The sequence below is a fragment of the Beta vulgaris genome, chromosome 7 (assembly GCF_026745355.1).
Source record: "Beta vulgaris subsp. vulgaris cultivar EL10 chromosome 7, EL10.2, whole genome shotgun sequence".
In the NCBI taxonomy this organism is placed as follows: domain Eukaryota; kingdom Viridiplantae; phylum Streptophyta; class Magnoliopsida; order Caryophyllales; family Amaranthaceae; genus Beta; species Beta vulgaris.
Window position 1 is genome coordinate 2,343,270 of NC_079208.1, and position 16,857 is coordinate 2,360,126.

Consider the following 16,857-nt stretch of genomic DNA (forward strand, 5'->3'; position numbering starts at 1 on the left):
TTATGCGTTAGTTAGTTAAGTTATGTCACCTAATTAATCGCAATATTATTTTGTTCTAAGTAATCTTGGCTTGTAGTTTAGGATACTTGATAAACCTAGTAATTCTCATTCCAATTAATCTATAAGCCATTTATCAGTGGTGGATTTGACTGTCCTAGATTTCGTATATTGTTTATTCTCCGATTCACTTTTGATCGCCAAGTTTATTTAGTTGCTTTAAATTTCAGAGTAGTTTAATTAGTTTACAGTCAAACCATTATATTCATATTTAGGATTGAATTAGTACATAATTACTTAATATTAATCAACATTTCCTATGGATTTGATACCCTATTAATTATCACTAGCTAGTATATAGATCTTGTACACTTGTAAGAATAGGAATTTAAAACTTGTCTAAAATCGCTATCAGATATACATCCAAAGTCCCACATCACGTAGAGATAAGAAAGAGTTACCTAGTTTATAAGAGTTCACCATCTACATAGTATAAGACTTTTTGAGAAGGAGTCCAAAAATAAATATGTGCGCGTTTAGATCGAAGCGGACAATATCATACTGATGGTGGAATTGTAGACGACCTTTAGGATTATAATTTGTGGGGAAAAATATTTGGATTCCGAAGTTCTAAGGTTTGTTCAAGCCAAGTTGCGAGTTGTGATATACATCAAATATAATCTGAGATACGGTATTTTGATGTTTTGATGCATTTCAATAGTGAGTTGCTTTACTTAGCTTGCTTATATATGAGGATGGTTTCGTTTTCATTGGACTACTTCTCCTATTATTAGTTGATCTTGGCCTGAAAAATGAGGCAAACTTCTAGTATAGAGTATAGACAATTAAACATCATCACACAAAGAAATTGGCTATATACTCTATAACATGAATAAATGGATTACTATTCAAAAATATGAATAATTACGAGAAACAAAAAAGAGAAGGGGAAGAGCAAGAAAAGAAACTTGATCGATAATTGACAAATTTGCTACAACTTTTTATCATACACTTAATTGTACTGAGAATGATATGTAAGGCTATTTTTATGCTCATTGCTCGTTTGGAAGTCGAAACTTCCAAATAAGCAAATTCGTACAATAACAAAAGCTCCAAATGAGCAAAATAATATTAAGGTGTGCCATGCATATAGTTCAACCCATCCAATGATCGAATGTATAATGAATGCTCTATTAATTAGCTGAGTAGTTAACATATATGAATAAGTTTATGAGTTTCATAGATTAATTAGAGAAGAAACGACATGAAGAAAAAAGTGCGATAGGTGCCATACAAAAGAATGCGAAAATAGACATGCTGACGGATGCCGCCATTAGTTCTAAGCCAACGTTCGTTAATAGCTCACTCTTTAATCCGATTGATATCGCTGCCCCTGCTGATGATGAAGAAAATAACATGTATGCCAAAAACTGCAAAATTATAGAACGAAATATTAAATAATTATGTAGTATGCACCTCAAAATTAGTCTTGGTAATAAAGAATAAATGTAAAAATTATCTGATAGAGTATAAATCTATTCCTAGGGCCTCAACCATCTGCTTAAGCTTTTGGTTGAGTTGGTCCTTTGACATTATCCACGTAGGTTTAGGATATATTTAGGATCAATTTTCAACCAAAGAAGTAAAATTTGAAGAATCCAAGAAACAGACTAGGGATGGAAATAGAGCGGCTTTGGGACGTGTGAAGCTTCAACCGCATCTATCACCCGCATTCATCCGCTCCACCCGCATACATCCATCACCAGTATAAGACATCACTCACAAGTCACATCCATCCATCCGTCATCCACCGGGTGAACGGGTGGGTCGGGTGGTTAACGGGAGAGGAGATATATATCACTCACAAGTCGCATCCATCCATAACATAATTATTTTAATTTTCAACTAAAAAAGTAAGTAAAAAAAACATGAGTAATTGAAAATATGGAGGATGGGTGGGATGTTAAGAGGATGATAGGTCGGGTGACAGGCAAAAAAAAAATCACCCACACCCGACCTGCATCAATTACCCGCTTCACCCGTGTAAGAATATGCCTTGAATGTTGTGCTTGAAAGGTGTTCGAAGAAATGCGTAAAAGGAGCAAGCTGCGCCTCACCCGGGCAGGTCGGGCGGATCTTGCCCGGTCGGGCGGATCTTATCCGGTCGGGCGCGCAAGCAGTTTTGGAAGAGCGAAGTTCCGCCCGGGCAATTTCGGTCGGGCCCGTGTGCAAATTTGGAGAAGCAAAATCCCGCCCGGTCGGGGCGGGTCGGCAGATTTCGCGGAAAACGCGTTTTGAGCCGCTGAGTATAAATAGGTTATTTTACCTAGGTTTTAAACGACAGAAAATACTCTATTCTCTCTGTAACCTGTTCTCTTCTCATAATAAAATATTATCTCTCTGTCGTGGTCTCGTGGACGTAGCCAAAATTGGTGAACCACGTAAATCTGTTGTTTCTTTTTATTGTTTGTGCATTCATTATTTGTTTCTCTCCCACGTTCGTTATAACAACCTGCTTTTCTCGCCACCTATTTTTCATCCGTTTATTTCGAGTTTTCACCCGATTAATAACACTGGGTTAAACGGATGATAGATGATCTATCATCTATTTACCTCCCTAAAACAGACTTTTAATAAGACCTATTTTATAAAGCGTTATTGGAACTAAGATCATCTGAATTTATTTGACCTAAACTTTATTATTTTTTGTTCGAGCTAGAGAGCGAACACTTTGTTAGTTCTCGAAATACTAGATCTGGACGAGTAATAAACAAATTAAATAGAGAAAGAGAATCATGATATTAACCTGATCTCCGCACAAGTCGATCCAAGCTGCAATTTTCGGTGAAATCACATCCTTTTTGGTGCGCAATTCGTGACCTTTTATCCCAACTTGCACGGCCGTATACAATGTCACAATGATTGCTACCCCAAGTAAATAACTGCGTCACAAGAATATGGATCGTCCCATTTTCATGCTTGGTGTTAGAAACTCATGAGATTTCTCATTACAAAAAAAGAATCATGAGTTTTCTTTCAAAGAAAGAAATCATGGGATTAAACAAGGCTGAATTCACAAATCGTAATGAAAATTATCAAGTAACAATAAATTTTCAGAATATATATATGATTACTTCTTTTACACAACTTTGTATTTTATTTGTACCAACTAAATTCATTAATGATCAAACATGTGAATACGTGAAAAACAAAAGTACAATCATTTGTGAGATTGAACATAGGATAGGTTCATGTAGTCGGGGATTTCTTTTACATGCCAAATTATAAAAGACTTTCTTCATACCAATTTTAATAGACGGTCAATTTGCATTATATAGTTCCATCAATCAGGCATAGAACTCCTTCTTGATGCAACGGAATACCTTCTAATCAAATAATATTTTCTTTTATCCTAAACTCTATATATGTATATTTATCTCTCTAAAAGTTCTGCCTATTTTATATTAAAATTTTAAATTAGTGACATGACATCTTAGGTGTCGCACCAAAATCAAATGGCGTCAAATTAGGATGCCAAATACATGTCGGATGTCGCGACCTTGTACACTAGCTTTAGGAATTAATTAGTTACCGTATATGGTTCTATTCATCACTTAAATTTATTAACGTTAAATTATTATGTTTTGACCATAATAGTATCATTTTACTAGTCAATTTTGAAGTTCACTTATTTTACAATGAAAAGAGTATATTTGAAAACAAGACTACTGTATGAGTTTAACAAAATAATGATTTCATTCCTTTAGGGCAGGTCCAACTCTTAATATGTCCATGAAATAAGGCTTAATTTTCAAACGGGCTCCCAAATTGGTTAAAAAAAGTATAAAAGACTTCACGTTGATAGTCAAAATATCTGCAAGTTTCTTGAATTAAGCTCTTCTTAAAAAATATCAAAAGATTTTGGAGAGAAAAGCTTAATTAGTTTGATGCATGTTTGCTATTTGATTCAATTACGTGCTAATTTGCTGATTTCTTTGAATTTTTTTATATATAAACCTATATTTTAATATTGATGCAGGGTCTTTATATTGTTCGGGTTGGAACTGCTTTAGGAGTTAATCGAGCCTGTTTTCATAAAAATAACAACTCGATTACCTGGGTCCCGCATATAGATAGAAATCACCAACGGATGCCATAAGGATGAATGCGATGAACGAAAAGGCTAAAACACATGCCCTCAAAATCAAAACCCATTTCTTCATCCAATCCCACTTCCACTTCTTCCCATCTAACGATCCCTGGGAGTTTGATTCCGGCTTCGTCACTCCGGCAGCCCCGCCCTCGACATCGTTTCGCGGTGGCCGTGGAAGTGTTACGTCTCCTCGCTTCTCTGGTTGTTGCATTTTGTTCAAATTAGGGAGAAAACAAACAACTATTATAACAAGAAAATAAATTCTACGAGAATGAAAGAGAGCAACAGAAATTGTTCAAGAACTACTATAGTACCACGTAGTAACTACTTAACTAGTACGTACACTATATCTCTTTTATATATGTGTGATTTTCACCTATTACGGTAATAAATTATGGTCAATGTAACTAAGATACTACTATATATTGAGCTATCATGGAACTTTCATTAGAGTAAAGGCTGTCTTCAAGGATCTAAACACGTGAATTTTTTGTAAAAGTCCTATATTTTGATCACTAATCAACGACGACTTATAGCGTAGACTTAGATTTTATAAAGCTTAAATCTGAAGTAATAACTAAACGTCTACAACTTGCATGGATTGTAGACTTCTAGCTAGTACTAAGGGGAGATTGAAGGATTTTGTCCTCGATCAAGTGTAATAAACTAAATAATATTAGGATAAGTTATGGAGATAATATATTCAATAATATTATATGATCACAACGTTTTGCTAGAAGCTAATTGTGGTTTGTTGGACTAATATGATTAGGGCCAACTACTAATATCATTGAGTCCTATGAGGTCACACAAGTAATGACACTTGGATATTTATCCAAATCCATTTGTGAAATGGGTTGCGCGGTTTGATGATGGATGGGAAGAGTTGTAACTCATGAGTTTATTAGACTCATAATGTATGACATTATGAGGCAAAATAAAGCCTCATGAAACACCTCTTTTGTAACCACCTTATATATTGATATGGGGTTACAAAGGTGTGATATACTTTACAACTTCTAGAGTGAAAAATCTGATTTTTCCCTTAGTCTTTTCACACTCATTTTCGGCCCTCACCACAAAAGTAAGAGAGTGCTTTTCTCTCTTCCGTACTAGCATACGTGGTGATCCAAGTGTTGTTCGTGGACCAACATTAGAGGAACGGCGCTTGACGTTCTAAGGTGATCTCCACTAGAAGTTTGGTGAAAAGAGGAACATACGCATCAAAGGTATAATTCTATACTAATGTTTGATTCATACTAATTTATGCAATGATCTTGGGATAGATGTACAAGTATTTGATACTTGATTTTCCGCATTATGCATCTAAGTTCCTACAGTGGTATCAGTTAGCCTATTGCATAGATTAATATGATCATGTTGATGCATGTTTTATTTCATTTTTTAATTCAATTACGGGAGGGCTTTATATATGAATTTATTTGCATAATTGATATTATGATATTAATTGATTGGAAACATAAAATTGGATTTTTATGTATATATATATAAATATATATTATACTCAAAATTGAAATCTCACATCACAAAATATCAGATTTTGTGTATTAGTTTATATCCTTTTTGAGCTTTTGTTAAACAAAATTGATATGAACCCTAATTTTTTCCCACAAATCAATTTGTTGTAACTTCCATTCAAATTATGCACAAGGGTTGTTGATAATTGAAAGGGAAGGGGGAAGGATCGCCGGTGGTCGCCCGGCGTGGTGGCAGAGGCGCCGCCGGAATGTGGCCGGCGTGGTGGTGGCGCGCGGGTTGCTTCGTGCGACTTGACGCTGCTGCTGCCGCGCAGATTGCTGCTGCTGCCAGCGCAATGTCGTGGCCGCCAGCACCGCCGGTGGTGACCGGACCTGTTGCGCGCGGTCGGTCGTTGCTGTGGTAGCCGGCTGCTGAGGTGGCAGTGGTGCTTGCACACTGCTGCCTTGGCAGCTTTATTAAAAAAAAAATTTTTTTTTTTTGAGTATATTCCAATTTGCAAATAAATTAATTAATGGTGATTAATTTTATATTTAAGTCATAATTGAATTAAAATAATGAGTTTTTTTTTTGAGTATATTCCAATTTGCAAATAAATTAATTAATGGTGATTAATTTATATTAGTCATAATTGAATTAAATAATGAGCTTTATTTATTAGTTAATTATATGTGATAATTGACTAGTTAATTTTAAAGGGGGTTACTAAGGAGTTAGTAACTATTCTTTTATTATTATGATGTTAATTACTTTTTAGGTTTTTAGTATTAATAGTTGATTAATTCTTCCATGCCTATTTATGTGGTTAGTCATCATGTTAAGTTTTTTTTTAATATGATTAAATTATATGTGGTGCCTACAATTGCTTTAATTTTTCTTTAAGTTTAATATGATTAAATTTGTTAGATTAATATTTTAAAGCCTTTGTGAGACGAAATTCTAATATGATTAAATTTTGTCTTAAGGTACCAACCATAGGATTTAATGTGTGATTAAATCTTCATGGTGTTATTATGTTTTAAAGTTGTTAAAACATGATAATTTATTTTAATAGTTGATTAAAATGCATGTTTTATATATTTGATATTATGAATGCATGCGGTGACTAGTATGGCCCAAAACTTGGATAGAAAATACGATCTGCGTATCGTTAATGTATTTTTGTAATCTAAATACGATCTACGCATCGTTGGTATTTTTGTAATATTTTAGTTTATAATTCCAAAAATATTTATTCAAGTATTAATAAGAAGAATGGTGATTCAATCTTATCCTATGAAGCACAAGGATGGAGATCCATGGTGATTCAACAAGGGAGCCTTAAAGAGTAGTCTTTAGGTTTAGGGGCCATAGTAGGATCCCTTATGCATTTAAATATTGCTTTTAAATGCTTTCTAAGTTTATTATGCTTGTGATTTAATTATTTAAATGTTCACTAGTAATTAAATCAACATAATAATTTACTTAGGTCCCTTAAATAAAATATTGGGTTTTTGCTATTCCAAATAAACACCTACTAAAACTTGATCGTTAGTAATAGGTTCTGCCAAAGCAGAGTATTACTTTCAATCTTGGGCTAAGTAGAGTAAATTTCCGAAATTTGCAAGTTTAGTTTGGTTTGGCCCAACAAAATCATCAAAACGGTTTTGGATTTTGTAGCAAAGTTTATGGGTTTTTGTGTTTGGGTGACATGCTCTGTCTAGGATTAGGAAGGCTCTCCCCAACGTTGTGGGTAACTTCCTTACCTGGGAGCGTAATCACCTTAGCAATCACCCATTAACTAAGAGTTACAATTGTTGTAATTAGTAAAGGAGTTTACTTACCTTTTAAACTTGGTTTTAAGTTGAGGCCAAAGTCCACTTATAAATCATGTTTGATAGGATCTTAGAACCACTTGATTCAAAAGGGACACATTAAAATTGGTCAAGTGCATAGCTTTTATTTTAAAGTGTTTAAAATTTGTTAAAAGCTATTATGATAAACATACTTATACTTTTTGCATCTTCTATGTAGATATCATGTCTGGTAACAACAATAATTCACCTTTTAACTTACGTTCAATCCTTGAGAAGGATAAATTGAACGGGAACAACTTCCTTGATTGGGAAAGGAATCTAAGAATTGTTCTTAGTCCGAAGGTCGAGAGGATGTTCTTGAAACCCCGATCCCAGTTTTAACTACTACCTCTACTGATGCTGAGAAAGAGGCCCATAAGGCCGTTGCAGAAAGGTCAGTAATTGTTACTTGCCTTATGCTAGCGGCTATGGAACCAAGCCTTCAAAAGAGGTTTGCAAGCTTGGATGCCTATAGCATTATCCGACAGTTGAAAACCATGTTTCAACAACAAGCTCGGATAGAGAGGTATGAAACTCACAAGGCTATTCTTGAGTGTTCGTTAGTTGAAGGCAAGCCGGTCGCCACTCATGTCTTCGAAATGATTGGTTATTTCGAAGCCATGGAGAGGTTGGGCTTTCCTTATAGCCAAGAGTTGGCTACTGACATCATTCTGCACTCACTTCATAAGGGGTTCAATACGTTTCGATTGAATTTCAATATGAACGGGGTGTCGAAAACCCTTGCTGAGTTACATGGGATGCTCATGACTGCCGAGCAAAACATCACTATTGCACCTAAGAAGGAAGTTCTTATGGTTCAAAAGGAAAAGGGTTTTAAGAAGGAATGGGCTGGCAAGAAAAAGCAAGATAAGGGCAAGCAAGTTGCCACTAAGACTGCTATTAAGCCACAGGCAAAGGCAAAGCCAAAGGTGGCCGCAAATGCCAAGTGCTTCTATTGTGATCAAATAGGTCATTGGAAGCGTAACTGCCCAAAGTACTTGAAGGATAAGAAGTCTGGGGCTTCTTCTTCAGGTATCTATGTCATTGACATTAATTTAGCAACCTCTACTTCTTGGGTATTTGATACCGGTTGTGTTTCTCACATTACTTCGAATGTGCAGGGACTAAGAAGGAGTAGAACCTTGGCTAAAGGAGAGGTGGAACTGCGAGTTGGAAATGGTGCAAGAGTTGCGCCGTTGCAGTTGGGACTTATAGTCTACCTTTGCCTTCTGGATTAATATTAGAGCTTAATAATTGTTATTACGTTCCTGCTATTACCAAAAACATTATTTCTATTCCTGTTTTGGATAATGAAGGGTTTTCATTTACAATTGAGAAAGGTTGTTTCTCTGTTTATTTGAATTCAATGTTTTATGCCACTGCTAAGAGGTCTAATGGTCTATATTACCTAGACTTAGACAAAGATGTCCTTAACATAGACAGCAAAAAACATAGATCAAGCGATACTAATCCTACTTACTTATGGCATTGTCGTTTAGGACACATAAACGCGAAACGCATTCAGAAGTTGCATAAAGATGGACTTCTAACATCTTTGACTTTGAGCCATTTGATGTGTGTGAATCATGTTTAATGGGTAAAATGACAAAGTCACCTTTTACTGGAAAGGGTGAAAGAGCCAGTGATCTATTGGGCCTAATACATACTGATGTATGTGGACCAATGAGCACAAAAGCTAGGGGAGGGTTTGGATACTTCATTACTTTTACGGACGATTTAAGTAGATATGGATATGTCTATTTAATGAAGCATAAGTCGGAATCATTTGAAAAGTTCAAAGAATTCCAGAATGAAGTCCAAAACCAGCTTGGCAAAACAATCAAAGCACTGCGATCCGATCGTGGTGGTGAATATTTGAGCCAAGAGTTTAATGATCACTTGAAGAGTTGTGGAATTCTTTCACAACTCACTCCGCCTGGAACACCTCAGTTGAATGGTGTTTCGGAAAGGAGGAACCGAACTCTACTTGATATGGTTCGGTCTATGATGAGTTTTGCTGATCTTCCAATATCCTTCTGGGGATATGCTCTCGAAACTGCTACTTTCACACTTAATAGAACTCCATCAAAGGCAGTAGATAAGACACCATATGAGATATGGAGTGGAAAAGTTCCAAACTTGTCTTTTCTACGTATTTGGGGATGTGAGGTTTATGTAAAGCGTTTACTTTCAGATAAACTCGCCCCTAAATCAGATAAGTGTTTCTTTGTGGGTTATCCCAAGGAAACCAAGGGCTATTACTTCTACAATCGCACTGAGGGCAAAGTGTTTGTTGCTCGTCGTGGTGTCTTTTTGGAAAAAGATTTTATTTCCAAAAAGGCAAGTGGGAGTAATGTATTTCTCGAAGAAGTTCGAGAAGAGCAACAAATGGACATAGTTCATCCTATGTTAGAGACAACGACACAAGAGCCAGATGTTGGGCTTGAAGTAGTTCCTCCTTTGGAGGAATCTTCTCCCATAACTGACCAAGTGTTGGAGGACGTGCATCCCGTACACGAACCTCCTATTGTCCCACTCGAATCTAATTCGTGCGAAAATTCTCAAATTGTTGAGAAGAAAATTTCTCCTGTTGCAGCCCCTCGTAAGTCTAGTAGAACAAGAATACCAACCAAGAGGTTTGTTGATTTCTTGTTAACTGAAAATTCTGAGATAATGATTTTAGAATTTGAGGAACCTACTACTTACAAGCAAGCTTTGATGAGTGAAGACTCCGAAAAATGGCTCGAAGCCATGAGGTCCGAAATGGCATCCATGTCTGAAAATCAAGTATGGGACTTGGTAGATTTGCCCGATGGGATCACACCTATTGGTTGCAAATGGGTTTTCAAAGTGAAAACAGACAAGGATGGTAATATTCAGGTTTACAAAGCAAGGTTGGTTGCAAAAGGGTTCAAGCAAGTTCATGGTATAGACTATGACGAAACCTTTTCACCGGTAGCCATGCTTAAATCCGTTCGGATACTCCTAGCGATCGCCGCCTTCTATGATTACGAGATTTGGCAAATGGATGTCAAAACCGCTTTCTTGAATGGGTTCTTGAAAGAGGATGTGTATATGACACAGCCGGAGGGTTTTGTGGATCCAGAAAATCCTAGGAGGGTATGTAAGCTTCAAAAATCCATTTATGGATTGAAGCAAGCATCACGGAGTTGGAATCTTCGTTTTGATGAGACAATCAAACAGTTTGGTTTTCTCAAAAACGGAGAAGAGTCTTGTGTTTACAAGAAGGAAAGTGGGAGTAACATAGTCTTCTTGGTCTTGTATGTAGATGACATACTTCTCATAGGAAAACATTCCCATGCTTGAGTCAGTCAAGGAATGGTTAAAAAGTTGTTTTTCTATGAAAGACCTTGGAAACGCTGAGTACATTTTGGGGATCAAGATCTATAGGGATAGGTCTAAGAGGATGATCGGACTTAGCCAACGAACTTATATAGATAAGATCGTCACTAAGTTCAACATGGAAAACTCTAAGAGAGGCTTCCTACCCATGCAACATGGAGTGTCGCTTAGCAAGACTCAGTGTCCTCTGGGCCTGATGAGATTAAGCGAATGAGTAATGTTCCTTATGCGTCAGCTATAGGGTCCATTATGTACTCCATGATTTGTACTCGCCCAGATGTTTCATATGCCTTGAGCATGTGTAGCAGATTCCAATCAAATCCAGGTGACGCACACTGGAGTGCAGCTAAGAATATCCTAAAGTACTTGAGAAGGACTAAGGATAATTTCTTAGTGTATGGAGGTGAAAGTAAGTTAATTGTTGAGGGTTACACAGATGCGAGCTTCCAAACTGACAAAGATGATTTCCGATCCCAATCTGGTTTCATCTTTTGTCTAAATGGAGGGGCAGTGAGCTGGAAAAGTTCAAAGCAAAGCACTGTCGCTGATTCTACAACAGAAGCTGAGTATATTGCTGCAGCAGATGCAGCAAAGGAAGCCGTTTGGATGAAGAAGTTCATTCTGGAGCTAGGAGTAGTGCCTAGTGTTGGAGATGGTTTGTTTTACATTGTGATAACAATGGTGCCATAGCTCAGTCTAAGGAACCAAGATCACATCAAAGATGTAAACATGTACTTAGAAAGTTTCATCTCATTCGAGAAATCGTTGAGAGAAAGGATGTAATAGTTTGCAAGGTTCATACGGATAGCAATGTCGCTGATCCTTTGACTAAACCTTTGCCACAGCCCAAGCATGAGAGTCATACTAGGGCTATAGGGCTTAAGCATATAGGAGAGTGGGTTTAATTGTGTACTATTTACTTTTAATTAGTTCACAGTTATAATTACTCGCTTTGATATGTTATGTTTATGTTTATCAATAAAAGTTTTGTTCTTATTTAATCTTGGTTTAGTATTAAATAAAACGTTCAAAGTATTTTATAACGTTTGATAGAATTGTCAAATACGTGATTTGACAAGGAACTCTATCCAGTGAACAGGAGTTATAATATACCTTAGTCCCTAGTTCGAATCATTAAGTTGAACGTAAATGATTCAATTTCATGGACTAGATTGCAAGTTGATTGATAGCGCAGTTTCATGGGCTATAGGGACATGGAGATGTCTAGTCATTTGCATAGGCTTGTATAGTTGATACACGCTGGGCAGACCTAGTGGGAGTTCTCTAAAAGGTTTATGAGACTCTTATTAATATATTTAGTGGATTCCTTTGACATGAGTATGAAACTGTTCTTACTTAAGGATTAGTATGTTTTGACGCTGCAAAAGCCGTGCCGTAAAAGGAGGTCATAAAAGCAGCGATCGGAACTGCTATGAATTTAGTGGGAGTTTTGGTCATACAAGATTGGATAAGTCCTCCTAAGAGTTAGGATTGGTGTCTTGGCCTCTTGAAGAGTGAGAACTGAAAATGCATGGCCGTGCTCAAATGGATTAAGAAGTTAATCATTTGTTTTGACAGTTCGAACTCAGATTTCAAGGAACGACTTGAATATTGGTATGATGAACATATGATGTTATCATATCATCAAGTTAGACATTAAGCGACTTAAGGAGTTTGAAGGTTACACACTTGTTCTTAGACAAGTGGGAGATTGAAGGATTTTGTCCTCGATCAAGTGTAATAAACTAAATAATATTAGGATAAGTTATGGAGATAATATATTCAATAATATTATATGATCACAACGTTTTGCTAGAAGCTAATTGTGGTTTGTTGGACTAATATGATTAGGGCCAACTACTAATATCATTGAGTCCTATGAGGTCACACAAGTAATGACACTTGGATATTTATCCAAATCCATTTGTGAAATGGGTTGCGCGGTTTGATGATGGATGGGAAGAGTTGTAACTCATGAGTTTATTAGACTCATAATGTATGACATTATGAGGCAAAATAAAGCCTCATGAAACACCTCTTTTGTAACCACCTTATATATTGATATGGGGTTACAAAGGTGTGATATACTTTACAACTTCTAGAGTGAAAAATCTGATTTTTCCCTTAGTCTTTTCACACTCATTTTCGGCCCTCACCACAAAAGTAAGAGAGTGCTTTTCTTCTTCCGTACTAGCATACGTGGTGATCCAAGTGTTGTTCGTGGACCAACATTAGAGGAACGGCGCTTGACGTTCTAAGGTGATCTCCACTAGAAGTTTGGTGAAAAGAGGAACATACGCATCAAAGGTATAATTCTATACTAATGTTTGATTCATACTAATTTATGCAATGATCTTGGGATAGATGTACAAGTATTTGATACTTGATTTTCCGCATTATGCATCTAAGTTCCTACAGTAATAACTAATAAGTATAATGTTAACGTGAATTATTGTTCTTTGATCTACAGTTTTCTTTCAATGTCGTAATACAATAACGTATAACTTACAAATAAATTATTGGTAAGCTTGCAATGACAGCTTTATAATCATGATTCATGAATTTTTGCCTTAGACGACCTAAACGTACGAAAAAAAAAAAGAAAGTTACTTGAGGAAACACAAATCTTCAAAGATATTCTCCGGCCAATACTCAACGCAATTGGTACATAAAACTAATGGTGTAGCATAACTGTATGTCTGATTAAGATATTAGCTATAGAAAGTCAACAGCATTGAGAAAAGATTATAACACATATACAATATTCGTACAGCATTACAGCCTACAGGTTATAACTTGTAAGTCTAAAGGTGTTCAAAAACAATGAGCATCTGAAACCAATAGCATCGTTTGATTAATCTTGTTCCGTAGTTTTAATGAGGGTGCGTCCTTTTTATCTGAATTTTTCTGAATTTATTTAGATCTAAAACTTTTTTTATAAGGTGAACGTGAAGGGAACACGCACCCTAATAAGTCCTTGTTTCAAAAAAAGATGTTAGCAGTTAGCCATTTGCATTTAAGCTTCAACCATATAGAGCTTATACATTGGAGGTAATGGGTGTTTGTTGAAGCTAGGTCATAACTCAAACAATACATGTGAGTTAAAATAAAGATGAGTCCATTCTATAAGCCTAAGAGAGTTACTCTCCTTATTGGCTTATTGTCATATGATTTTAAGGTAGAACTGTAAAGTGGACTATCTTTTCAATTGATGGGTGCGGCCTAGGTCCATATATATATATATATATATATATATATATATATATATATATATATATATATATATAGGAATGAGATCTTGTGAAAACATCCATAAAGCTGAAAACTGAAAACAGAAGATCTAGGCCATTGAATAACTTAATTAGATGATCCTGCGGCTGGGAATTATTGTGTGTAGTTACTGTCATGCACAAGACCACAACCCAACTTTTGTAATTTCCTTTCTCTCTTCGGACCACAAATTCATCATACAACAATGGAGAATCTCCATTTTCTCTCTTCTCTCACTATTTGATTTTTAGGAACTTAAGCAAATTCATGGTAGGTATGCAAAATTCAAAGGCAAAATCTGCCATTAGTTTCACTGTTTTCTGCCATTTTTCTTGTGAGAAATTCTTGAGGATGGAATTTGAGAAATTCAAATCAAGAATTTGAAATTGAACAAATAAAGATTCTGAGAAACGAATTGATTCAACTTAATTTGTTGGAATCAATTAAGATAAGATCGAACTACAAGAATCAACTAAGATGCGAAAAATCTGAGAGAAGTTTCGAGAAAAAATGTGAGAAAATTCGAGAAAAAGGTGCGAGAAATTTCGAGTAATTTTGAGAAAGAAGAAATTCAATTGAAACGAATTGATTTAATGGAAAGACGAAGATCAATCGAGAAATAAGAATTCCGAGAAAGTAGAGAAATTTCAAGCAGAGTTCTGAGAAAAAATGATCCAAGAAATTTCAAGAAAAAAAATCAAGAAAATGAGAACTTCAATTTGAAGCGAAGAAGATCCAGGATTGAACTTGGTTGCTCTGTACCATGTGATTTTTTAGAGAAACAGAATGATTGAAGAAGTTAATTACTCAACAACTTTTTAATGCAATCTTCACCCATGTTCATGTTGCTTGTATCATGTTCATGGAAGATACCTAGACTTAACCAAAGATGAATCAACTGATTTTTCATCGTTGAACTACCCTTAGGAAGGATTGCACAGTACTCGAAACATTGTTTCACAATGTAAGAAGGTAAATTATTGAAGCTTAAAAACGAAGACTCAATATGATAACCTTGTGGTAATTCTTGTATTGCTTTTGAGTTTTTGAGTTTTCGTATCTTGATTATGGTTTTGTGAGGTAAATATGGGTACTTTGTGTTGATATGGAACTTCAAATTAGGGTTTTCGTGATTTCCTTCCATGTCGCCATTGGAGCTTCAACGCTCAACTTCGAAGTAGATTTCTGTTTGTTTGATGAACTTTTTTTTCAATTTTGATAATTGGTAAAAGTTACCCTTAAAATATATAATAGTTATCCTAAAAGTCTTAAAAGTTACCCTAAAAATGATAATAGTTACTCTTATATTAATAAATAAAGTTACCTTTAAAGTGGTAAAAGTTATCCTAAAAATGGTAAAAGTTACCCTAAAAGTGGTAATAGTTACTCTTGTAATAAATAAAGTTGTCCTTGAAATATATAGAACTACCCTTGTCCCTTAATATAATAAAGTTACCCCAAAACTGGAAAAAGTTACCCTAAAAGTGTTAAAAGTTACTCTAAAGGAGTTAAAAGTTACCCTTGTTTTCAGTTTTCAGATTAAAAGGTGTTTTCAGCGGATCCTACCCTTATATATATATATATATATATATATATATATATATTATATATAATATATATATAATATATATATATATATAATAGCATTGTGTTGACACATATCCTCGCTCATTAAATAGTATGTGAAGTACACTTGTGATGTTAGGCTTGAATTTCTTTTATTGGTAAGATGAATAGCCTCCTGGTTGTCCTCATCGCATAGGGCCAAACACTTGAAAGGAAGGGAAAATTATAATGAAAATTCTCCTCCAAGTGTCCCTTATTATTTGGTAAGATTCAAACCCTTGACCTTAAGAATTTCTATCTAGTAAGCCAATCCAAGCTTGATATGTTAGCTAGGCGTGAAATAAAAGAAGATGGTCGTGCAACTCGATGATAAATGTTGCAAAATACGAGATAGCATCAATTCAAAATATCAAGAAGTATATTTCCATATTCTTTTGTTAATTTTATGTCCATCGTAATTACACGAGAAGAGATATAAGTTTCTCCCGTGTACTTTTTCTTTGACTTACTTTTATCATAGAGTCGTACGACTTCATATTAATAAATGAATTTTCAATTCTAGAAAAAAAAAGTTTCCCCAGTTCATTCAAGAGATAACTTCCAACCATAAGCTTGGAGTCGTTGATTTAATTTGCATTTATAAAATTTATCTCCGTTTCATATTTAATCACAATATCTATACAACTAGAGAACCAAGGCCCCGTTCGTTATCGTTTTATGTTTTCAGTTTTCAGTTTTTTTTGAAAACTAAAAACCAAAAACTGCTGGAAACCAGAAAAAGTGGTTTTCACTTTTCAGTTGTCAGTTTTCAAAATCTTCATGTTCCCAATAAATTTGACTAATTTTTTATTTTATTATAGAACATATATCATATGACTTTGAAAATCAAAAAACCAAAAAACAGAAAACCACAGTAATACTAAACGGGTCCTAAAATAGTTGATAAATTAAGAATCTCATCTATAATCATCAGATTCTTTCCAAAAAAAAAACTATAATCATGAGATTAATAAGCCAAGCATCCATAGTAATAACAAAAACATTAATTCAAGTATTAGATTTATAAACCCAACAAAAGTACTTTGGCGTAGAGAAATAACAAGAAAAATAAGGATAAAAATATAAGGAATTTGCATTAATGTTAAATGAACTTAAAAGACATGTTTATGAATATGT

At 35.1% G+C, this 16,857-nt stretch overlaps 2 protein-coding genes across 2 annotated transcripts; one reads left to right on the forward strand and one right to left on the reverse strand.

Moving 5' to 3' along the window:
- Positions 1-1,174: 1,174 nt before the first annotated feature.
- Positions 1,175-4,520, reverse strand: LOC104898420 (CASP-like protein 4B1). The gene is made up of 3 exons (XM_010685506.2): positions 4,114-4,520; positions 2,804-2,939; positions 1,175-1,427 (listed from the first exon to the last, which is right to left on the reverse strand). The coding sequence occupies exons 1-3, from the start codon at positions 4,359-4,361 to the stop codon at positions 1,242-1,244; spliced, it is 570 nt and encodes a 189-aa protein (XP_010683808.2). The 5' UTR covers positions 4,362-4,520; the 3' UTR covers positions 1,175-1,241.
- Positions 4,521-7,783: 3,263 nt separating this feature from the next.
- On the forward strand, positions 7,784-8,674 carry LOC130589421 (uncharacterized). The gene is made up of 2 exons (XM_057390669.1): positions 7,784-8,514; positions 8,604-8,674. The coding sequence occupies exons 1-2, from the start codon at positions 7,899-7,901 to the stop codon at positions 8,618-8,620; spliced, it is 633 nt and encodes a 210-aa protein (XP_057246652.1). The 5' UTR covers positions 7,784-7,898; the 3' UTR covers positions 8,621-8,674.
- Positions 8,675-16,857: the final 8,183 nt, after the last annotated feature.